General features: G+C 39.0%; 1 protein-coding gene across 2 annotated transcripts in view; it reads right to left on the bottom strand.

Annotated features, from left to right (window-relative positions):
- TFPI (tissue factor pathway inhibitor) overlaps window positions 1-25,798 on the bottom strand; it is a 65,153-nt gene that overhangs the window by 32,978 nt on the left and 6,377 nt on the right. For both annotated transcript variants that reach the window (XM_008258418.4, NM_001101714.1), the window contains 1 exon segment: window positions 3,306-3,423. In XM_008258418.4, the coding sequence (XP_008256640.2) occupies window positions 3,306-3,411 (106 nt within the window). In that variant the 5' untranslated portion in view covers window positions 3,412-3,423.

The following is a 25,798-nucleotide window of genomic DNA, read 5'->3' as shown; positions in this document are numbered from 1 at the left end:
GCATTTGAGTAATACAATCATAGTCAGAAATTCCTGCAGCACTACTCTTCACAATGTAGTGGTCCTCCCTCCTTAGTTAATGTTACTTTAGAGCTTTAGTTAGGCACCTCAGGACAGATCTATGTCTGTGGAACACTGGAAACCACCTAATGCTATGCTGTCATATATATTCAGGAAGCCATGTCTTATAAATCAGGAGTTAGTGTCAGATCCTTTCTCAATGATGATTCCTCTACTAAATATATCTGGTAATCTCTGTCATCAAGTAAATCTTTTATATTTTTTGCGCTCTGGATATAGTCACCCTAACTGGGCCTATTTAATAACTGCGCCACCAGGTGGCGACAGTGCACCACAAAACAAAGTATTGCAAACCAGCATTGTAGTAATGACAATAGCTGATTTTATTGTCCTTAACTGGACATTTTGTAGTTACATCATGTAATGATCACAACTTCTCAGTTAGGCAATATTGCACCCATTTTAAAGATATTAAAATAACATTGTGGAAATTAAATTACTCAAATTCACTCAAAGTCACAGCATCAGTGATAGGCTCAACCTTGATCCCCAGGCAGTGTTACAGCATCTGTCTCACTCAGTAACTGCGTGATATAGTCACACATCTGCATAATTGAGATTTCTAAACTCGTATTTGTATAAAGCACACCAGTTTAGTCATACAATTTCGATTCAATTACTTTTTTTCTAAAATTTACTTTAATATATTTGAAATAGTTTCAGCCATCAAAGTGGGTGATAGTTTTATGTTTCCTAGAGGAAAATACTAAGCATTAATTTTTATTAACTGCATTTTATTATTAAATGAGTATTCATGTTTACCATTCACTTTTTAGTGTATTTGTTTGTTCAATCTGTTTTAAAATATTCTTTTAGGCATTGAGGTTGGTACTCACACCTGAATTTGAAAGCATCCTTGAACCTGGTGAGTGGCCAAGTGTGCTCCCTTGTACTCAATGCTATGTCACTCCACTCAAATAGGACAGAAGTCTGTCTCAATTTTTCCTTCTTAGTTTGGATACACCTTTTCCAAAACTAGTAGCTGCGTTGAACTTGTGTGAGACACTGCTGTCACTGCAGACATGACAGCATATTGGGGATCAGCAGGCCTTCTCTCATGGGACATACAGACACTGAAGACCCACAGAAATATTCAGAAAATGCAGGGTGCTGTGCAAGAGTACAACAGGTTACACAAAGTAGCCTGAGGGGGTCGGGAGTAACTTCCCTGAGACCTGAAATTGAGGCTTGCAGAAAATGCTGGCAGAGATAAAGAGCGTATGCCTATGGCCCTGAAACTAGAAAACACATACATGGCAGTGTTACAAGAGTGTGATCAAATGCAGTCAGATAAACATAATTTATTTCACATTTTAATATAATGATCGTTTTCATTATAAATAATTCAGTTATGTCACAAAGGTAATGTGTGGTAAATTAAAACTGCAAAATCAGATCTCTCTGGCTCTAAATCTTATGAAAATTATCTACCTTTCTCTAAGTGCTTCCTACTAGTTGCTTCTGTTCCAACAGAAAGGATTTTTTAAAAAGCTTTTCATGACTAGTTTTAATTATAATTTTGTCTTAAAAATATGTTTTCTAGATTACTCTCGCTGTTATTGGGCTGACATTATTTTTTAATAAACTTCACTATTGTCCTGTAAGGGAAGCCATAAAATTTGGTATGGTTTCATATGAATAACAGTCACTATTTCAATGAGTGGTGTATTGATATAAAGTATGGTGCAGTTTTGGAACCATGTGATGAATTGCACTTCCAAAATGACTCAGATTTAGGTTCATGCTGCTGCAAGGTTCATGAAAAACAATATAAAACCTGAGTATGACTGTGCAGCTAACCAGCCAAGAGGACTTGAAGTCCTCGCTAAGATCAAAGTTCTTATCCCTCTAGGTTTATAAACTACCTGGTAGTGCTTGGGAATTCTGACTTAATCATTGATGAGTTCATTGTGGTTTCTCCATCATCGACAATCACAGCTCTCCTGGTAACCTGGTGTGCATTTTCTCAGCCCAGCTGAGGGAGATTGGCCAGCAGAATATTGGGAGCACTTGGACCCATTCTCTTCCTACTTCCCCAGACAAGAGCACCTGCCTTCTCCTTGCTGTGTCTTTATCCTCTACCTCCCTTGTTTCCATGACCCACAGAAACAGAACTTTAGCCCAATTCCCTTTGAGGAAAAAGTTGAATAAAGGACAAAAGCCCATCTCATAATAACCATATTTCTATTTCCAAGAGACACATTATGGTTTTTACTTTATTGAATAGCAAACATTGCAACTCCAGGAAATTTTTCTAGCATGGCTTTCCTGTACCAGGCTCATAGATGATGGGCTTAGGTGAATTACCTTCCTCTTTGCATCAACAGCTGCACAGGTGTTTCCGTCACTGCATTCGCCACATTAAACTGAAATAACCTTTCTATTGACCAACCTCCCCTTTGAAGGTATGAGATTCTTACAAACCCAGTCTCAACCATCAATGTTTCCCTAAGACCAACCACAATTTCAGGCATCAAATTTATATTTAACTTTTATTAAAGGGAAATATGTTGAACATAGGAATTTATCATAGCTATGAAATAAAATAAGAATGTGTTGATGGAAATCTTTTTGCACATCCTGAACTGCTAAAGAAACTATACATTGTTAATATTCTCTATAACCAACAGGCTGAGATTTTTATCAATAATTTACTGCTTTGCCACAAATGTTGTTCTTAAGAGAGGCTTATGCATATAATTATGATCAACCTACAGTAAAATATGATTAATATTGTTAATGTTTTTGAACTTTTATGAGTGAAACCAACTTCTCTTACTAGATGCTTTAATGTGCCTCATGACTAGATTCTGGCACTGGGCTCCACGGGAAGTTTTTGTTTCAGAAACGTGGGCAAGAGAGAGAGAGTGGATGCAACCTCAAGTACCAGTGCTTCCCTGTCCCGCCCGTATTTTCCCGGGCAAATGTTGGCATCAAGTTTCAGAGTTTTCTCTATAGCACGTAGCTCCTTACAATAGTCCAGAATCACTTTACCATATAATAAAATACTTTGACTTAAAAATAATTCTTTCTGCGGAAGTAACTTGTTTTGGGACTTTAAAAAAAAAGCAGCACCACTAAATTGCATGTAAGAAGTATCGTAAGAAATAAATGTCAGTTGCCTAAGTTTTCATTTTCCTACACAATGGACAAATATATTAATTTTTTGGACTAAAACTAAGAATTTGACTAGCTCCAAATCATAAATGCTTCTAACATTTTACCTGTAATGTTTGTGAATTCATCTTCCTCGGCCGCTGAGCTAACAGGGGCAGGGACAAGACCAAGCAGCAGGCATATAGACGTCCAAAAGATGTGTTCTTTCTTCATTGTAGATCAACTCTGAAACACAGACCCCGAAAACATCCATTAAATAAGATGTTAATGTGGACTCATCTTAGACTAGTAAAAATCCTATGCGTACTTCCAAATGCAAATATATATGACATTTGATTTGTGTTAATTTACATCTAACTCTGTTCCTTGAGCCATTTTAAACACATATGTGGTATTCAAAACTGTAGGTAAACACACTCTTACTACATATATTTAATACTATTCCATTACACGTGCCATATTTCAACTTGCTGCATTAAGCCTGTGATTATAGAGTGGATCGAAATTACGTTTTTGCAAAAATTAAAGAAAAAAAGGAAGGAAGCAGATTATTAAGAGATGATGGGAAGTATGATTATCTTCTTAGAATGAAATGTATGAAACACATGAAACCTGTTCTCTTTATATTAATAAAAATTTTAAAAAGAAAATGCACATATAAAGGACAACAATTGAGAGATCTGGGTAAACACTAATCACCGCGGCCAAGCACGCAGCAGATACATTTCATGCACAAGTCTACTTTCCATGTCTTCCTCATAGCTGTTCTTTCTCAGTCACAACTGATTTTCTTGCATTTTTCTATAATGCCTTTAATGCAACTTGTAATTACTTATTTCTGTTTCTTTTGGCTCCATTTCTTCTTTTAAAAAAGAAGCATGTTTGCAGCATTTTCATCCTTGTTTCTTTTAAGATATATTTCATCTATAAATAATTTCCTGGTCAGATTTTCTATGTATAGCAGAAAAACAGAACTGCAGATGAAATATGACCATCCAGTCAGGCCGTTTATACAGCCCCAACTTACTGAGTTATCTGTTTCAAAGGAGTTTCACAATAAAATAACTTTGCATGATAAGCCAACATCTTTATGCTCTAAGGGAAATATTTCAGCAGGAGCATGAGACTTCCTGTTTCAAAATGATTTAAAGGTCCATGGCAAAAAAAAAAAAAAAAAAAAAAAAAAGGAAAAGCACGAGCCCCTCTACAAAAAACAATTTGGACCCAAATGTGGAAGGAAGCACCTAATGTTTATTCAGGATGCAAAGAGGAAAAGAAGGCAACTCAGGATGTTTCAACCACTAAGTGCCATGAGCGACAGGAAGGAAAGAGAGATCATTTATCAGGAAGCATTCACAGATGCAGGCGAAAATATTCCATCAAAAACAATTGAGAGAATGCCTAAGTTTTGCCTGTAGTCATGGACAATCAGAAACCATTACATTATTGCAATATGTACCCCTATACAATGGGTAGCCTTACAATACTCAAGAATAATGAAATAATAAATGCCATTTTGCTTTAAGCCCCATTAAAATCATTAGTGAATGCATAATCTATTTTCTAGCAACCCTTCAGAAGTGTTAACATGTATTTTATTTTCCTTCAGTAGCAGTGTTATATCATACTGTGTGTAAAGCATACCATAAACTATTTGAATCTACAACTATATGTGTATGCACACACACACACACACACACATATATATGTGATTCTGAAAAATCTTTCAACTAATCATCTAGTCTTTAGCAAAATTTGAACACATATTTTAAAAAGATCCTCTTCTGTATCCACTTGATTATTTCAGGTATACAAATCTGCTATACTTTGAGTGTAAAATACAGCATGATTTTTTTATCTCATGGATTAGGGGTAGGCTGAGATTCAATAGCCATGGAAGAACTTAGAATTAGGACTGTAAGCTAACAAGTTCCCTTCTTTCAAATATGGCAGTCTGGAGTCTTGCCCACACTTACTGGTTTACACTTTCTTTGGTCGCAAGAATTAGACAAATTCACATCCAAAGGCCATCAGCTCATTTGTTCTAGAAAATGGGGACAATCTAGGGAGCAGAAGGGCAGGTTTGTGTTGAATGTTGGAAACAACTAGAGCCCCGGAGCTGACCCTCACCCAGGGTCTTGCATTGCTGTCACACTCCTCAAGTAAGCTTATTTTCTGTCAGGGTTGCCCACCTTCCCAGGCAGGAAGCATGGTCACTGACCTGTTCTGGATTTTAAACATTAAGGACACGTCCACCAAAATAATGGGTTGGGTTCAAACAACTTGAAAATGGCACTGATAATGTTAATTTGGAAAAAAAGTGGTACCCTTTGATCTAGTATCTTTGAGTTGGGAAGCGGTGACTCACATGGATTTGTGGGTCCTAAATCAGTCAGGGGTTCAGAATATGAAAATATAATAAAGTTACAAATTTTAATGGAATCATATGGTTTTAGGGATGGAGTAGAAAAGCATACTCCCAGAAAGGGCAATAATTGCTTTGAGAATAAGAGGAGGCTGTTAACAAGTATCTGACTACCATAGCAGGCCATACAGCTAACCACTGATCCAGAACTTTGTGTGTTATGATAAATTTAAAAAAAATAGGTGAACCCATTAACATAAAAATCCAATTTTTTTAAAGTAGAAAAACAGGAGACAAACTATGAATATTACAAGAGGAATAAAACATCCACATTTGTACCACCAAATCCTGCTGTGGAAGATGACAGATCTCATGTTGGACGTACTCAGGTACTGCACAATATATCTGCTCCCAAAAGCATTAGCGGAAAGCTGTATTGGAAACGGAGGTGGAACTTGATCCCAGGCACTCAGATGTGGAATGTAGGTGTCCCAAGTGGCAGCTGTGGCCCTCTACTGCACAACACTGCCTCTGTAGTATTATTTTAGAGGTAGAGTTTTTAATTCTGCATTCTTTGTTAATTTTCAATAATCCAAACTTTATAATTTTCTTATAAACTTTCCTGCTGATCAATCAGTGGCTGGTTAAATTGTAATATTAGGGTTATAAATTAGTTAGACCTCTTTTAGACACACTCCTCTACCTGTTTACTTTCCAACATCTTCCTAAAACACCATTTGTTCTGTGTGATCCATCAAAATACACTGTGACAGATCAGTAAAAAAATACTTTAGTCATTTATTTCTATTTATCACCTGAAGAAGGAAAATTTAACAGATAGAAGTTGACTTATATGTCATTGAAAATTAAAGTAAAATTAAATGTATTTTTCTATTATATTGTTTAAAAATCCAGTACAGATACTGTGCCATCATAATTAATGGCATATTGATTTTTAGTTTGGATATCTCTTTTTGGTGTATTAGCTTCAGAGTCTTGGTAAATCTCCTTTAAATTCTAATTTGTGCTCTATTAGTTACCATTGATCAGGGAAAATATATGATATTTGTCTTTTTGGGATTGGCTTATTTCACCAAGCATTATGGTTTCAAGAGCAAAATTGACATTTTGAGGTATGACTATTGTTTATAACCCATCTCTACATTTGAGGGACAGTGTTTTTTTCTTTTTACTATTGGTTGAATTCTTTATTTAGTGGAGGGTTGAGCTTATGATTATGAAATAAACTGAAGACATGTCATTGTAAAAATTAAAAGAAAAAATAAGGAAGGAAGGAGGAGGGAGGGTAGGATTGTGGGCAGGAGGGAGGGAAGTATCACTATGATCCTAAATCTGTATCTAAGAAACACAAAATTTGTTCACCTTATATAAATTTTAAAAATAATATGAAGAACAGAGAATTCAAGGATGCCCAGAATTAATAATGTTATTCAAATAACCGGGAAAACAAAGTTAAGTTAGGCTTGAATTTGCTTCTATACAGACTGTATGCTTGTGTCTTTTCAAAGTGGGCCTGCATAAAGGCAGTTAGACACAAAAGACGGGAACTGTGTCATCATCACCATTTCACCAAGAGAAAAGATGTCTGCCCAATACATCAACCAAATACTCTGCAACTTTTTGAAGAACTGTCACATGAGTATTGTAAATATTTTCTATTAATTTATTTTTTCATTTTAATACAAATGTCTATTGGTAAACACAAACTCTTAATTTTGATACATTTGATATTTTAATAATTCAATAGGTATTACTGTATTCATAGATTCATATAAATATCAAAACAGTTTTAGAGCAATTTCATTACCCTAGAAGGAAACTCTCCCATCCTTTATGCATTATTCCTTCCACCTCAGATTCCCAGTCCCACATGTGTAGGAAAGCATGATTGCATTGCCTTTTCTGAGATTTCATATAAATACTAATGCAATGTGTAACTTTTTGTGTCTGGCTTCTTTCTATTATCATAATGTTTTCCAGGTTTATCCACGTATAGATACTTCATTTTTTAATTACTGAAAATAATTTATTGTACAGATATATCACAATATACTCATCCATTCTTCAGACAATAGACATTTGTACTATTTCCACTTTTTAGACATTATGAATGATATTGCCATGAACATTGCACACAAATTTTTGTGTACACATATGTTTGCATTTCTTTTGGGTATATACCTAGGAATGGAATTGTGGGCTCATATGGCAGCTCTGACTTTTTGAGGAATTGCCAGACTATTTTCCAAAGTGGTTGCATTATTTCACACTCCTACTCTTTATTTTTTGAATAGTACTTATAACCATTTAAGTGCTTACCTTGTTTGGCTTCTCCTTCACTAAAATGTTATCTGTTTTGATATGCATGGCTTTATTTTATTTTAATCAATTCCACCAAAACATAAAGAAATCTCAGAAAAAAGTATTGCAATGATAACTTCAATGTTTTTTCAAATTGTGTCTTTTCTATTGCTTATTTCACTTTTCTGAATTCATAAATATTTAAATTAAGAAGTTTATGCAAAATTTTAAAAGCAAATGGAACATAATTAGAATATATTTAATATTTACAAAATTCTGCTTACATGACAGTCATTTTACAAGAAAAATGAGGAAAACAAGATGATTAGTGAAATCTGAACAGATGAGCTATTTAAGTGTGTGGGAGAGATGAGAAAAGAAAAGTATGCCTGGAAAAGAGGTAATTAGGCTAAAAGATGTGTTATTTGTGATTTCATTATGCATTTGTGACATTAGTATTCTTAGCAAGAGAATATGAGAAAGAAAGAGAAACCGTTCCTATTGAAACTAAGAAGAGATGCTGTGAACGTTTTACCCAGTGATTAAAATGCTACTTGGGACACACACATCTCACACATCAGAGTGCCTGAGTTCCACTCCCTGATCCACTTCCAATTCCAGCTTCTTTCTAATGTGCACCATAGGAGGCAGAGAGCAATGGCTCAAATGCTTGGGTTCCTGCCACCCACATGGGAGAACTGGACTGAGTCCTGGGCACTGCCTTCAGTACGGCCAGCCCTGGCTTTTGCAGGTATTTGGTGAGTGAACCAGCAGATCTCTATGTGTCTGTCTTTCTCTTCTTCTCCTCTATGTCTCTCTGCCTTTCAAATAATAAATAAAAATAAATAAAATAATGATTGAGGAACAAAAAAAGAAAAAGGGAAGAACTTTTTTTTGAAATAAGGTCTTTTATGATTTTTATGAATTTCATACCAACCATAACCCCCTTAACAATCCTATCTATAAGAAGTATGATGCACATCTTAAGAAAACAGAGGCTCAGAAAGGGACTATAATTTCTTCAAATAGAATGAGACAGAATAGTGTGTGCTTTCATATTTGTGGCTCCAGAACTTTTGGTCATCTGACCATTCAAAACTGCCTTCCCAAGAATCAATTTTTCTCTAGCACTAACTTGAAAATGTTCGTAAAATGGTGTAGTCTTATCTATGGCGCCATCTATGCCTCATCCACCATCTTAGACCTTGCCCCCTCGGGCCACCCTGTCTACGTTGCACTGTAGGCTTCAGTCCTAGGCTCCGTGGTCCAACCACCAGTGGCAGCTCCATCCCAACCCTAATTGGATTTGCTTTCCTACTTCCAGGCCCACCCCCCTAGGGCCTGTTCCTGAACACGTGGTCCCTCTCTTGATCTCTCGCTCTTTTGCTCTCTTACTCTCTCGCCCTCCCCCTCTGGCCTGTCAGGCTTCTCCCACTCAACAATAAACCTTTCCTCTCACTCCGGTGTTTGGAAACCATCTTCCTCCAATTGGCCACAGGATGACGGTTTTGCTTGGCTATTGAATAACTACAGTGGAGAGGGCCATTCTCATATGGAAATCAAGAACCAGTAAGCCAATATAAGTAATACCCATGCCATGAGCCCAAGTCTTTTTTTCTCCCTTCTTCCTTTCTTCCCTTTCCTTCTGTCTCTGCCCCTCTCCTACTCCTCTCCCTCCTCTTCTCTTTCTCCCTCTCCCTCCCTGTCTCCCTGCTGCTCTCTTACACTGTTGCTTCCCACTGTCTTTCACATGTTTGCTTTCCCATGTTTCTCATGTTTCTCTATCTCATGTTTGCTTAGTGGTGGTTAAGAAAAAAGGTTTGGAGGAAAGGCTGAATTGTGCGCCCCCTCAAAATCCATATATTGAAGTCCTAATTCCAGTAACTCTGAATTTGACAGTATTTGGATGTAATGCCTTTATAGAGATTACCTTAGGATAAATGAGTTCCAAGGGCTTGGATTTTATGACTGGGGTACTTTTAAAAGAGGAGAGGAAAGACTACCCCTCTATAACAAGATCTCAAAAGGAGTCAACCCTATTGAACACTTGATTTCATGCTTCTAGCTTCTAGAACTTAATACTTTTCTGTTGTTTAAGCCAAACCATCTGTGCTACTTTGTTATGACAACCCCAAGCAATTTATGCAAACTAGTACAGTAATGCTTTAGATATCAGTTCTGTAACTTACTCGTTATGTGAGTTTGATGGTATGGTTACTCTGTCTCCATTTCCTCATCTATGAAATGGATATTTTACCAGAACCTATCCCATAGTGTTGTGTGAGCATTATGAAAAGGTATTAGAATGGTGACTAGGTAAAAAAAAGTGTTACTATAAATTTCATAAGTAATGCCTGACATTATTTTGCATATAGTACAGATACTTAAATGTTTGACATTATGTTGATTTTATAAAAACCCAAACTCATATAGCTCATTCGGTGTTGAGAACGTCATCTCAGGCTGTTTTATAGTCTAAAAATATAATAGAAAAATAGCACTGAACTGGAAAGAGTTTAGTGACTAGCGGAGAGACATTTTTGTTCTAATTTGGTCAGGTATGGGGACTGAGAGTGGCTACAGTATACTGTATAATGCGAGGCAGTACAGATCCCAGTGAAAACAAAATGTTCTTAGGAGTCAAATGCATTGGAGCTAAAATATTTTGGTAGTTTGGCATTAGTGATTAGACAATAATTCAATAGGGATTGGCAATGGATACTGATGTGGAAAAGAATCTATGGTATGCTCCAAAGAGCCAGAAAGCACACGTAGCATGGGAGAAACTAAGGATAGGTTGATATCATAACATTAACTTTTGGGAGAGGCATGATACAACTAGTGGGCAGTCACTGACTTATTCTATCATGAGTTTTGGGGTACACATTTGATCATCTTTAAATAAATCTAGAAAAATCCCACACCATGTTTACATATGTCTTAAAAGTCTGGTGCTCATATAACTTAAATTTCCTAATTCAGATTTTCTTTATCACAAATTAGTGAAGGTTTTCCTTATTAAAGTTTTATGATTAATAGTTAAGCACTGTGAATGCTTTGCCATGTTTAAAAAAACAGGACGCTTCCTTTTGGCTATTTTGTTATAGTGTACCAATGAAAGACATGAGAGACAAAATCTGACAAATAGAGAAGGAGGGCAAAAATAATTTGGAAAAAAAAAACCTTCAAAATCATTCAATTTTCTGCCCAGCAGTAGCTAATATGGTTACAGCCCTGGTGTTTATTACTTCTATGCACTCTGTGTGGCTGGTCCCCAGGGGGTGTACCCTGCTGCCCTAAAATCTAGCAGTCTATTTACTTTTAACCCGTGCATTTCTTTTTCTTCTGGTTTTCATTTTGAATGAGAAAACTAATGTAGAGGAAAAATGAATCAAGAAAGAAAGCAAACATCAGAATATGATTATGAGCGGGGAAGGAGAGGAGACACTCTCAGAGAACGCAGTAGTTGTCGCTTCTTTTCAGGGTTTGAAGCTCTCTTTGTAAGTACTGTTCTCCACTGAAAATTTAAAAACATTCACAATGAGTAGGACTGAAAAGTGGGTTTTGCTAAAAAGATTTCTTGCTAGATTTCCAACTCTTGCCCTACAATGGAGAATTTGCATAATCTCAGGGAAAGGTCCGAGAGATTTTTCTCAGGAAAAGAATATTTTCTTAATAAATACATTGTGAGGATGCCAATATTTGAGCAGCTTCCCAGAGGAGCTCTTACAGGCTGGACAACTGCATAGTTACCGCATACCAGATTCTAACAAGTCAACACAGAGCCTTATTTATCTCTTTACTAACTCCCTCCGACCCAACATCCCACATTCCTGGGATATTGAGTCATCATCATAAGCATTATTTTGGCATCAAGATTATTTATCTACAATAGAAAATCAAAAGCTGAAATATCATGACTTCCTAGCTGCGGGGCATTTGTTCCACACTGAACGTAAGAAACGATGTTAGAAGGGCAAAGATATAAGATGTTTTTGTGGTGATGTGGTGATTTACTATTTCATAGAGTGGTTTCTTATCTCTTACGAGATCTTGACAATAATATTGAGCAACCAACTGAGCATGCATAGTGCATTTATGTTAGAAAACATGATTTATTTCCCAACATCAGGGACCTAGATGGTAAGTCAGTAACAGAAGGAAAACCAAATCCCAGGCTGCTTAATCTCAAAGCATGCTTAACAAAAGCAACATCCAGATATTAGAGACCAAAATCAAACTCAGGAAATATAACTTAAAGTTATATTAATTACTGATGTCTCTCCATATTTATTTCTCTTGAAATGTTTTATTTATTTGTTTTTATTTATTTATTTATTTATTTGAGAGGCAGAGAGACAGACAGGCAGGCAAAGCTTGCACTCATAGGCTATCCCCAAATAGTTGCAAAAGACTGCTGCAGGCCACAACCAGGAGACAGGAACCCAGCCCAGGTCTCCCATGTGGGTGGTAGAAGGGATCTAAGTAGCTGAGCCATCATCTGCTGCTTCCCAGGATATGCATTAGCAGGAATCTGGAAACAGGAGTGGAGCCCACATTCAAACACATTTACTCTGAAATCAGATGTGAATATCTTAACCACTGGATCAAATGCCCCCCCTCAATTTCTCTTGAAATATTTCTTTAATTGTGACTTGAAGAGAATGGTAAGGCAATGTCAACAAAGGAGCTGCAAGATAACAATTGTTTCCTCTATTTGCTAACAATTAGAATTCCTTAACCAATGGAAGTTTTTACTGTGATTATTTTATTATTTTTGATTGAGTTGCCTAAGTGTTGCCTGTTTCTAGTTTACCAGCTCTGTACTTCATTAGTGATTGCCTCTGTCGCTGTGCAAATACTCCTGCATCACTCTCCACATGATATAGAAACCGGGTTTCAGCCCAGACCTGACTAACTACATTTGAGAAAGGTATGGGTTCTAAACCCTAGAAAACCTGGCGATTTCACCTCTTAACCCTGGAAGAGTTCACAGACGTTCACTAATGAGTCAAAGCGTAAATGAAGAGATTGAGCACGCCTCAGCAATGAAACAGCTTTAAGACGGACTTGACAATCTGCCAAGTATCGTGCCTTCTTTTTTTTTTCTCAAACTTTAGAGGGAATAGAAACCACATATACACAACTTAAAAATAATCTTGGCTAAAGGAAAGTGTTAAAATGAGGCAATTATATTTTAATCACCCGTTGAACTATCTGAGGTTGATTTCTTATTATAGATCCTTCCTACATGTCACTTTGTTATCATTCGGTGGTTTAATTACAATTCGCCAATTTAATTATAACAATCATAGTGCAAATGGAAGCTTCCTTTACTGAACTCTTATTTTTATTTTGTTTTCATCATTTATATTTCACACTCACTTTAAGAAATGTTACCTTAATCCTAATCTTAAAGAGGAATAAATCAATACTCAAAGTGGTAAAATAGGCCGGCGCCGCGGCTCACTAGGCTAATCCTCCGCCTAGCGGCGCCGGCACACCGGGTTCTAGTCCCAGTCGGGGCACTGGATTCTGTCCCGGTTGCCCCTCTTCCAGGCCAGCTCTCTGCTGTGGCCAGGGAGTGCAGTGGAGGATGGCCCAAGTGCTTGGGCCCTGCACCCCATGGGAGACCAGGAAAAGCACCTGATTCCTGGCTCCTGCCATCGGATCAGCGCGGTGCGCCGGCCGCAGCGCGCCGGCCGCGGCGGCCATTGGAGGGTGAACCAAAGGCAAAGGAAGACCTTTCTCTCTGTCTCTCTCTCTCTCACTGTCCACTCTGCCTGTCAAAAAAAAAAAAAAAAAAAAAGTGGTAAAATAAATTGCCCCCCCCCCAAAAAAAACCAGCTTTTAAATGATGCCGTAGGTAGACAGGATTCTGAAGCAAATGCCTTTAATCAATGCTCTATACTGTTGTATTTTTATAAATAATATTAGTGAAATAAAATTTAAATACTGATTGAAAAAGTATATTTATACATTGGTGTGCAGATTCGTTGGTATGGTTTGTTTTATAAGTGAGATACGTAAGTGAGAATTTCAAAAAGGTAGGGGCGGGCGCTGTGGCTCACTTGGCTAATCCTCTGCCTGCGGCGCCGGCATCCCTTATGGGCGCCGGATTCTGTCCCGGTTGCTCCTCTTCCAGGCCAGCTCTCTGCTGTGGTCCAGGAGGGCAGTGGAGGATGGCCCAAGTGCTTGGGCCCCTGCACCTGCATGGGAGACCAGGAAGAAGCACCTGGCTCCTGGATTCAGATCGGCACGGTTCCGGCCGTAGCGGCCTTTTGGGGGGTGAACCAACGGACGGAAGACCTTTCTCTCTGTCTCTCTCTCTCTCACTAACTCTATCTGTCAAATTAAAAAAAAAAAAAAAAAAAAAAAAAAAAACACCAAAGAGAACACATCAGAAAAGGCATGTTGATAGGGTCAGTTTTTTGTAATTCTGAACATAAAATATAAATGAAGTTTACATTGATAGATGAGCTGATAAAAAATAATGAAAAACAAAAAACTCCGCAATGCTTAAGACAGAAAATCTTCAATGAGCTAGTCCATGTTTGGCTCTGGCAAGAATGCTAAATCAGATGCAGTTCTAGGTGGCTTCTTCTGCTATCATTTCTTTCTTTTTCTTTTTGGAGATTGTTTTGTTTATTTGAAAGGCAGAGTTACAGAAAGAGAGAGAGAGGGAGAGACAGAGAGAGGTCTTCCAGCCACTGATTCACTCCCCAAATGGCTGCAATGGCCAGAGCTGGGGCGATCTGAAGTCAGGAGCCAGGAGCTTCCATCAGCTCTCCCACATGTGTGCCAGGGGCCTAAGCACTGGGGCCTTCCCTGCTTTCCCAGGCTCATTAGCAAGGAACTGGATTTGAAGTGGAGCAGCTGGCACTCAAACGGGCACCCATACGGGATGCTGGTGCTGTAAGCAGCAGCTTTACCAGCTACGCCACAGTGCTTACCCCATTTTTTAAAATTAATTAATTAATTAATTTTAAAGGCGAAGATATAGAGGGCGGGGGGGAGACAGAGCGAGCTATCAGTTCTAAACCAGCAAATAAGGCTTGAAATGCACCATTACCAGGTAGGGACAAAAGAGACATTGTGAATAAAACTTCTAGGAGCTTAGTCTATTAGGGTTGTTGTATGAAAACATTATAGACTGAGTGGTATATATAAATATATTTCTAACAAGTCTAGAAGCTAGAAAATCCAAAGCCAAGGTATGCCTCAGTTTGGTTCCTTGCAGATGGTGCCTGCCTACTCAGGGTAGCCTTGCCTGGCCTTTCTTCCCTGTGTACACATTCAGAAAGAGAAAAAGACTTCTCCCTCCCCCTCCTTCTCCCCTCCCTCTCCCCTTTCCCTCCCCACCTCCTGCCCCTCCTCTTGTAAGGCCACCAGTTCCCTTGTATTAGGACTAAGCATTTATGATATCATTTAATCTTAATTACCTTCTTAAAATGTTATCTACAGATACAGTCACTTTGGTGGTTAGAGCTTTGACAGAAATTTTTAGGGGACACAGTTCAATACAGAGCAGATCTTCCTCATCTTTCAAGGAAAGGTTTCTAAAATTAGTAATTTGTTTCCAAAATGAGGGTCACTGCCCTTTATCAGAAGGCTGAAGCAAATTTATCACCAGAGAATCTACTCTCTAATGTGTATGCCAATTCTCCCCTTCCACACAGCTAAAGACTTGCTTACTCTGTTCCTTGCTGCATATAAATTAAGCTGGAGACAGAACTGGCCATGGCCTATCGTGTTTCTATAGGGAATGTAGAATCACTAATATAGGAGGCACACTTTGCCCAAGTTATGTTTCTGTTTATTTATTTTTCTTGTTTGTTTCCCAAGAAGGCGCAACTGCCATGGGGAAAAAAGTATTCTTCATGAATCTTCTAATAAAAATGTCTGTTGTAGTTCAAAATAAGAAAGGAATGACTTGGCAGGGAAAATAGCTCCTCATTGCCAAATCTTGGCTCTAACCTCATTTCTCCATTGTAATTGCAAGCTACGTGTTAGAGAGCAGAAGGCACGGCCCTGGAAGTCAATTCTTATAACCTGGAACTAGAGGACAATTTTTTTTCCTCAGCCATTTAGTTCTGTAACCTAACTGAAATTACTCAGATGTTTTATTTTGAAATTGAATTTTTCTCATAATTTTGTATAAGTAATCTTAATGATAAATATTCGAAAGGCCTAAAACCTAAGATGTAATATTTTCACAAGATTTAAGAAAATGAGCTTCCATTATTACTATTAAGGAAATAGGTAGACATTCCCAAGTGTGGCAGAGAAGAAGTTCTGTGATAAAACCCTACTCATAGGGTCTTCCTTTCCCCCTCATATCTGTAATCATGCCCTGACTTTACCACATGAATACAATAGAAATACAGCATCTACATCAAATCACTTCTCAAATGATGTCATGGGCTAGGGTTGTGGGCTAGCGACTTAAGCTACCACTTACAAAGCCAGCAAAACCCCTATCAGAGCACAACTTTGAGTACTGGCTGCTCTGCTTCCAATCCTGTTCCCTGCTAATAAACCTGGGAAAGCAGTGGAGAAGGATTCAAGTATTTATCCTCTGTCATGCATAAAGGAAACCCACATGGAGTTCCAGGCTCCTGGTTTCAGCCTGGCCCAGCCCTGGCTACTGCGGCCATCTGAGGAGTGAACTAGTAGATGGAAGATCTCTCTGTCACTGTCTCTGTCTCTGTCTCTCTGTCTCTGTGTCACAATATCTTTCAAACAAATAAATAAATCTTATTTTTGAAAAAATGATGTTTTGGGGGCTGGCACTGTAGCTCAGTGAGATAAAGTCATGAGCTGCAGCACCGGCATCCCTTATTGGCGCTGGTTCAATTCTCTGCTGATTCATTTCCAACCCAGCTCCTTGCTAATGTGCCTGGGGAAGCAGCAGAGGATGGCCCAAGTCTTGGGGCCTCTGTACCCACATGGGAGACCTGGAAGAAGCTCCTGGTTCCCGACTTTGGATTGGCTCATCTCCGGCTGTTGTGGCCATTTGGGTAGTGAACCAGTGGCTGGAAGAGAGATTCTCTCTCTCTCTTTATTTCTCTATCTCTTTCTGTAACTCTGTTTTTCAAAAAAAAAATAAAAATAAATCTCTAAAAAATGATATTTTCTTAGAAAGTCTTTCTTGAGGACCTTAGGAAAACATATTTCCATGGTTATATTCTATCCCCTCCAACAGTTTCACAGTTTTAAATCGCTGCACTTGTTCCAGCATTACCCATTGCATAGTCTGTCTTTTCTCTATAAAGGCAGCTCTTTAAATTCAGGAATTATGTCTGTTCTCTCTGGTAGCTAATAAGACGTCAATTAATATCTGTAAAACAAATGGACAAATTAAAAGACTGGTTTTAAAAGTTCAGGTTTTTGTTTTAGGAGAGAAAAAAAAAAAAGAGCTGGAAGTATGGCAAAGCACATTAAGCCACTACTTGGGATGCCAGCATCCCAGATCATGTCAGAGTGGTGGTGGAACCTCAGCTTCTCTGCTTCCAATCTGGCTCCCTGCTAATGCACTGGGAAACCAGTGGAGGATGGTCCAAGTACTTGGACCCTGCTACCCAAGTGGGAGACCCACATGGAGTTCCAGGATCCTGGCCATTTGGGGGGTGACTAGTGGAGAAAAGATCTCTTTCTCTGTCCCATCCTCTTTCTCTGTAACTCTACCTTTTAAATTAATATTAAAAAAATAAAGATACTAGAGAAATTTAAAACAACACAAACTAAAATGATTTGAAACCGTTGGATGTATAATGGGCTTAGGTTATCTTAATATTGTATTAGAGAAGGTAGTAATTATTTAATCATTTAATCATTGCTTCCTCCCCCCTCTCCCACTTCTCAGAAAACTGGCTCATGTTCTGTACTTGAAATCTGCTCCCCCAAGTGCTGTTGAATGGATAATAATGGAGTCATCCCAGCATCTATCATGCAAAGCAAGGTTCACTGTGCAGATTTAGGTCAACTGCTGGTCTCCAGAGAGCAGTGTGGTGCAGCCTCCCACAGAAGGCCAAGTTAATGAGTGTTCACAAGAGTGGCTATTTGGCAATGATCTCAGTGCTTTACATTTTAGTGTCTGGCCTCACTCGTGACTGGAGGACCACTAAGATACTCGACAGTCTACCAAGGGATTCCGGATGTGAGAGGTTTACTGCATCTGATTGACTTGTGCCCTACCACAAATAATGAAAATGTGCTATGCTTTACAAGTACCTCATAATGCTCAGTTTCTTTGTTTCAAACTGTCAATAACAGAATACCTGTATTCACACATTATTTTCTCCATGTATTTTGTAAGCATTTGCTTATAAATAATTTTCATTCAAAAATCTCTGTAGTATATTCCTCTTTTGAAATGATTTCTAGAACTATAATAAATCTATAAGTTCTAGGTGATTCCTATCTCTCTAGAGTGGCCTGATTTGTGAGTCAATTAAACAGTACATTGAAGAGAATTTTGGTTACATGATGATAGGTTAGGGAAAAAGGGATCAAAGACAGGTACAGCTTCGGACTTAGGCCAAGGGATCCATGTACTGTTCTAAACATTGAGGTGAGGAGCCTAGGAGAGAGGGCTTAGAAAGGTCATGAATTCAGGTGAGGAGTGCTGAGTATTGAAAACATTTGTGAAATTTCCAGTGGAGCCATGAAATGGGAGGACATGGGGTCCAGCACAGCGATGGCAACTGAAGATAACAATGTAAGAATCTGTAAATAAATCATCACTGTTCTGTGGGGTAGATAGGATTTATCTATTTGGGCCAGTGTTGCGGCACAGCAGGTTAGGAGGCCGCTGGTGCTGCTGACATCCCACATCAAAGCACTGGTTAGAATGCTGATTGTCCAGCTTCGGATCCAGCCTCACACTAATGCAATTGGGAAGGCAGTGGAAGGTGGCCCAAGTCCTTGGTTCCCAGCCATCCAAGTGGGAAACCTTGATAGAGTTCCTGGCTCTTGGCTTCAGCCTGGTTCAGACCTGGCTGTTGGGGACATTTGGGGAGGGCACCAATGGGTGGACGATCTCTCTGGATCTCTCTGTTTCTCTCTCTCTACTTTAACCCCTTCCTCCTCCTGCTCTCCCTCTCCCTTTGTTTCTCTGTCTTTGTCATTCTGCTTTTCTAAAAAGATTTACTTATTTAACAAGTACTTCTATCATACTTGATAAGGAGGAAGTACTCCGATAAGAGCTTCCCGAAGTGTGTGTGTGTGTGTGTGTGTGTGTGTGTATGAGTGAACCACATAGTGCCTCTGTGAGGTGAGCATGCGGATTATGCAGGAGCATTCCGGAAGTCACTTCTAAAGAACAAAATGTGAAAAAGACTGAGAGGCAATGGCCAGCAAAGTGGGAGGAAACCTGAGAAGCTGTAGTAAGAAAAAGTATAGAAATGCTTTATTACTTAATCAGCCATCAGCCAATAACTTTTTTATGCATGGCTACATTCTTCGTTCAAAAATGTATTGGAGGGGGCCTAACGAGGGGACGCAATGGAGGCATCTAGCCTCTGCTTTGCCTGCCCCGCGGCAGGCAGCCCCCGGAGGTCGGGCCCCAGAAGCCTGGGAGGAAGCAGAGCCACTTGGTTATCAAGGGAAAGCGCGCGGCCCTCGGCTTTCTGCTGCCTCTCGCAAGCATTGCGACTTGGATCTGGATCCTGCAGCGGAAGCAGAAAAAGGCAAAGGAGGAGGAGGAGCCCAAAGAAGCCCGGTGGCTTCCGGTTTGGGTCTCCCTCCCGTGCCCGGGAGCCTGGAGCCGGTCCCGCCACGCCCGCACCTCCCCTTGTGCCCCTTGCAAGGCCCAGCAGCCATTTGGCCAGAGTCTGCAGTCTGCCCTTTTGTGCTTCCTTTTCTTCAGGTAGCCTGTCTCTTTAAAAACCTCACTTCTTGGGGTGAGGGGGTTACCTCTGCCCATTGTTTTGTTATTCCGAGGGGTCTCACCCCAAACTTTTGAAAGTAGCCACGTAAATAAAAAGGTAGAGGGGCCAGGGCTGTGTGACACAGCAGGTAAAGCCACCGCCTGCAGCACTGGCATCCCATATGGGCATATGGGCAGTCATCCCATATGAGAAATCTCCACTTCCCAGGAGGCTCTCTGTTGTGCCTGGGAAAGCACTAGAAGATGGCGCAAGTCCTTGAGCCCCTGTGCCCGCGTGGAAGACCTGGAGGAAGCTCTTGGCTCCCCTGTCTGGGGAGTGAGCCCCCGGATGGAAGATACAGCTGTCCCTGCCTCTGCCTTTCAAATAAACAAAGAAATCTAAAATAAAACGATACATGAGTAATACAATATTTGAGAATTTAAAAAATGTGAAAATAACTAGCTGTACATTTATGTTTCTTTTCACAGATAAAATAACAAAATTTTTAACAAATGTGGGTCTCCAGCATTGTAACAATTATTTGGTATGATGACACATCCATATTTCAGATGTTATGTTACATAAAGTTAAACTGGTACTAGTGGTGACTGGAAGGTTACTTGAGGAATAATCAGAGCAATGTAGACTTTAAAAACTGTAAACAAAAATATATGTGCATTTTAAATCTACACAAAACAAGTGTTCATGGAGAAGATAGCAAACACTTGTACATTAGGTCAGATGCATTTTGTCATCTTCTTCAACTTTTTACAATGTTGTTTTGGTCATCTTGCTTGTTTGTTTATGAAACAACCATTTTCTGACTCTTGGCATAGTTTGCTGACTCCTTAACTCATTCATAAATCCAAATCTCAGTAATAAATCTTTATTAGTCTACATGAATCAGGATGACATAACTTCCCTTACAATAGTTGTTTTAGATATTTCTACATGATAAACCTTTGCTCAACAAGACAAGAACGAAAGTATGCTATCTTCCAAGGCTGAGACACTTTTCTTTTGAAAATGATCTTTGCTCTAAACACAGTTACAAGGAAGAATCATGAGAGTCCCTTTTACTTGTGACATCTGCATGTGATGCCTGAGGCTGAAGCAGCCATCTGGTAACCATGAGGACTACCCTGAGATAAAATTAATGTACTGTAAATGATGGCAACAAGAAAATTGAAGGAACCCAGAGCCTCCAATTACCAGTCTCAAGGCATCCTACTTTACACATATATGATGTGATCTAATAAGTAACCTCGTTATTTTAATTTAATTTAATTTAATTTATTTGAAAGGCAAAGTAACAGAGAGAGGGAGACAAAGAGACACAGAGAGATAGCAACTGCCAGGGCTGGGCCAGACTCAAGCCAGGAGCCAGGAGCCAGGAGCCAGGAGCTTCCTCTGGATGTCCCGCATGGGTGCAGGAGCCCAAGCACTTGGGCCATCTTCTGCTATTTTCCCAGGTGCATTAGCAGGGAGCTGAATCGGTAGTAGAGCAGCCAGGACTGGAACAGGCACCTACTATGGGATGGCAACCTTGCAGGTGGCAGCTTTACCAGCTATAGCACAGTGCCGGCCCCGTGTGATCTCATTATTTAAGCTAGTTATGCTGCTTTCCCCGCTTTACCTGCAGCCAAATGTAAACTGAGTTATAGCTAGATGTATTCTCACATTGTATTTTCAGAATATACATAGATGTGGGGCAGGCATCGTGGCATAGCAAATAAGCTTCTACCTGCGATGCTGGCATTGCTTAAGGGTGCTGGTTCCTGTCCTGGCTGCTCCATTTCTGATCCACCTCCCTGTCAATGGCCTGGGTAAGGCCCAGAAAAAGTGTCTGGGCCCAAGCCACCCATGTGGGAGGTCTGGAATAAGCTTCTCCCACTGGCTTCAGCCTGGCCCCGTGCTGGTGGCTGCGGCCGTCTGGGGGTGAATCAGCGGATGGAAGATCCCACTCTCCATGGAACTCTGACTTTAAAATAAATACATAAATATTTTTTAAAAAATTAAAAGAAAACATGGATGAAAGGTGAAAGAAAATATGGAAGACATGAAGCAAAATATTTTGTACTTAAAGAGATTAGTATAAAAATAGTGATTTAAAAATATTAAGATATAAACTCCCTCTCCCTCTTTGATTGCACTATGCTGCCTATAATCTTGTTTACTAAAGCATTTGCTAATCTAGTGGGAAACTTCTTTTAGATTTGGCTCCTGTTACAGGAAGTTATGATTTTCTGGAGAATTACTTAATATGACATTTCCTAATGTCAGCTAATGAGTCAAACCCAAGGCTTATCTGTATTTCACATTGGGACAGTTTCACTGCTTGAAAAAAAAAGACTGGTTTTTTTTTTTTTTTCTGTGATGTATGGTTTCATAAAACAGAGGAGTTTCCTTCAAGAATAAAGACATCAAATGCTTTTAACTGTGTAGACCTGAGTTCCTATTAGTGCAAGTAATGGAAAGGAAAACAAGTCCCTGAGATCAGACTTGGTTCAAGGCTGGAACCACAGCTGTTGGTGACTCCGTCCATCTGTTTGGATGACACCCTGGGTTCAGTTTCTCTGAATCACTGCTGTGAAGCAGCAGGAACATGAGGCCTTCGAGTCCTGTTCCTCCTGGAGCCATTAATAAGTGGGTTGTGAGCCTCTTCCAAGAAGCAGTGAGACATCAACCCACGAAAGAGTGAGAGCCCTGGATCCCGTAATCAGTGCCACTTCCTTGTATCCACAGCACCCAAAAGCAGTTCTCTTTTCCCCTTTTCTCCTCCCACTGAGTGTTCACTGTTCTGCACTTTTATACAGACTGGTTAGTCTATGTTGTCATTCTTTTTTTTTTTTTCCCCAACCAAATTCTATCTGACACACAACCACGTAATCAGAGATCAAATAATGTTTTCTTCTTCAACATTCTATGTCCTTTCATTATTGGTTGTGGGAATGTAGACCAGAGATTTGATATTTTTATAAGCTACTACACATCTTAATAGTTAGATTGACTTGCAAATGTTTTAAATTTATCACGTTGTAGACTTTTGTGTCCTACAAAAGATCTAATGTACAAAAAACTGTTTAGTTACTGCTAATATATTAATATGTTAAAATTTGAATCTTTTTATTTAAATTTCTTGATAGAACTGAAAAGTATATTGTTTTACAAAATGATGGTTTCTTCTCATGAAAATGTTTATTCATAGAATATCTTATCCCCCACTGCCATCCCATTCAATTGGTCCGCTTTTGGAATATTTGTCTTGTTTTCTTCAAGAAGAAAATTGCTTGATACTCCTTGTGACCCAATTATTGTACTTTTTTCCTTTGATACTTAAGCACACCCCAGATGCATCTTTTATGCTGCTATGTAAGTTTCTGGGGAGATCTGAAGATCTGAATTGCTAATCCAGAAGTACAGATATGTTTCTCACATACATTCTTGAGGACCATCCGTGGACCAGCAGCCACTCATGACTTTTACCCTTTTACCTATGAGGATAACAGTGCCTCCAGCGGTTACTTATTGCTCTCTGGTTTCTGAAGAAGGAAGTGATAATATCTGAGAAAGGAATTTAGAACCAGATAAGACTGAGACTCAGGAAAAGTCAGTAGCCCAGGGGAAAATGAGATATGTGACCTTGGTCAAGAAAGGCTGTACAGTATTTGTTCTTCTTTGTTGACTAGCTGACAATATTGGGATGAAAATAATGCAAGGAAAGCATATTTTTCCTTAAATAATTCAAGGAAAACCCATGGTCCTGCCTATTGCTCTTTCTCCCAGAATTCACATCATGAAGTAAGCCATACTCAATAAAACACACATGGTATTCTTATTTAACAAATGTACCGTTAACAACCAATTTGTGGCATCCTCTTCTGCACACTCCCTACACCCACCCTGCTGCTGGTGTATGTATTCAAACTACTTTGATGCCACTTTAAAGCACCTATTCTGGGCATCAGAGTATACATTTCTGGATAGCCATCCTCACGTTGATTCAAATAAACCCTTTTATTCTCACTCTAATGTGCCTCAAATTGCTTTCTGTGCAAACCTATGAAATAGTTGGGACCCAACAGGGCTATGACAAAGATTAGTGCCTCAGGAACTTTTTACTATTTTAAGGGCTTCTCCTGATGATTGCCAACTTAAAAAAGCTTTAAAAGAGTTTCAGAGCTCACCACATATGGGGAAAAAGATTTCTTTTGCTATGTGAATTGAAGCTAATCTAAATTCCTCCTGATTAAACATCTTTCCTCAGTTGGCATATTCTTCAATAATTCCTGAAGAAGAAAATATACCAAAAAGACATTAATTCTGGGAAGTCTGGAACGACAATAAAATTATGGGTACTGAAAGGAAGGTCTGGATCTTTCTAGGACGGATTGCTTATCTCAAAATTTTGGATAATCCATATTAGCACCAGAATGTGGAAGCCTTCCTTTGTTATATCCTTGTTTTCTTTTCTCATTGACTGACTTTTTTTTTTTTTAGCCAAATGAGATTAAGACTCAAGTGCAATATAGATGAATGTGAATAATACGCACATTGCATATAATTGTAAAATTAAATTCCAATGCTAAAATAAATTATAAATAAATAAATTATACATAAATAAATTATGTGTAAAATATTTGTCATTTGAGATGATCTGTTGGTCTCAGTTTGTTAAAAAAATGAGCAGCCGTCACCTTTCACAAAACAGAAGGTTTTATTATGTATTTACTTCTCTAGGTTTCTATGTAAGGAAACAGCCAAGAAGAAAAAATGCAAAGAAAATTATGAAAAATTTTCATAGGAAACCATCAGGGAAAGCAATCTGTTGTTCCTAATAAATCTCTATAGGTGCCTGATGACTGAATACTCACTGTTTTGGAAATGACTACTGAACAGGTGACTACTTGATTATTTTTAATCATGTGTAGCTCATTTGTCATCCAAAATAGAAGAGACTGAGATACTAGCTTTTTTTTTAACACAGGATATATTTTCATTTATTTGACTCTTCACTAATTTATTTTTTTTTCCCAAAGAAATCTTTTATTTAATGAATAAAAGTTTCATAACTTTAGGAAAATAGTGATTCTTCCCACCATACCCACCCTCCCACCCCTCCACCTCCTCCCCATTCCCAGTCCTATTCTCCATTAAGAGTCATTTTCTTTTTTTTTTTTTTTTCTTTTTTTTTTTTTTACAGGTAGAGTGGACAGTGAGAGAGAGAATCAGAGAGAAAGGTCTTCCTTTTGCATTGGTTCACCCTCCAATGGCCACAGCGGCCATTGCGCTGCGGCTGGCGTGCTGCGGCCGGCACATCGCGCTGATCTGAAGGCAGGGGCCAAGTGCTTCTCCTGGTCTCCCATGGGGTGCAGGGCCCAGGCACTTGGGCCATCCTCCACTGCACTCCCGGGCCACAGCAGAGAGCTGGCCTGGAAGAGGGGCAACCGGGACAGAATCCGGCGCCCTGACCGGGACTAGAACCCGGTGTGCCGGCGCCGCAAGGTGGAGGATTAGCCTATTGAGCCACGGCGCCGGCCAAGATTCATTTTCAATTAACTTTGTACACAGAAAACCAACCCTATACTAAGTAAAGATTTCAACAATTTGCACACACACACACACACACAGTTTGAGAACAAGATATTAGTTTTTGAAACAAATATTGTTATCAGAAATACCATAATGAACAATTAGACTGCTTATCTGAGATGAAATAATTAGTTTGTACAAACAATAAGTTTAAGTGCCCCATTGTATAAACATGTCCCTGGATATACTCATCTAATATAGTTCCTGGCTTATCTTATCTAGGGGAACCGATAAATTGTATGTTCTAGGGCCCTAGAATTTCTCTTCTTATTTGTGCTCATGTTTTATATTTTAATATAGCATTAAAATGTAATTTTAAAAAATAGTCTTTCTACTTGCAGCCACAATGAGTTGACAGGGACTGTATTTATTTATTCATTCAAATATCACTGGTCAGTGTAGGGCAGTGATTTCATAAAGATGGGAAACAAAAGTTCAGTCTTCCACTCCC

The sequence above is a fragment of the Oryctolagus cuniculus genome, chromosome 3 (genome assembly GCF_964237555.1).
Source record: "Oryctolagus cuniculus chromosome 3, mOryCun1.1, whole genome shotgun sequence".
NCBI lineage: Eukaryota > Metazoa > Chordata > Mammalia > Lagomorpha > Leporidae > Oryctolagus > Oryctolagus cuniculus.
This window is presented reverse-complemented; position numbering and strand designations above follow the sequence as displayed.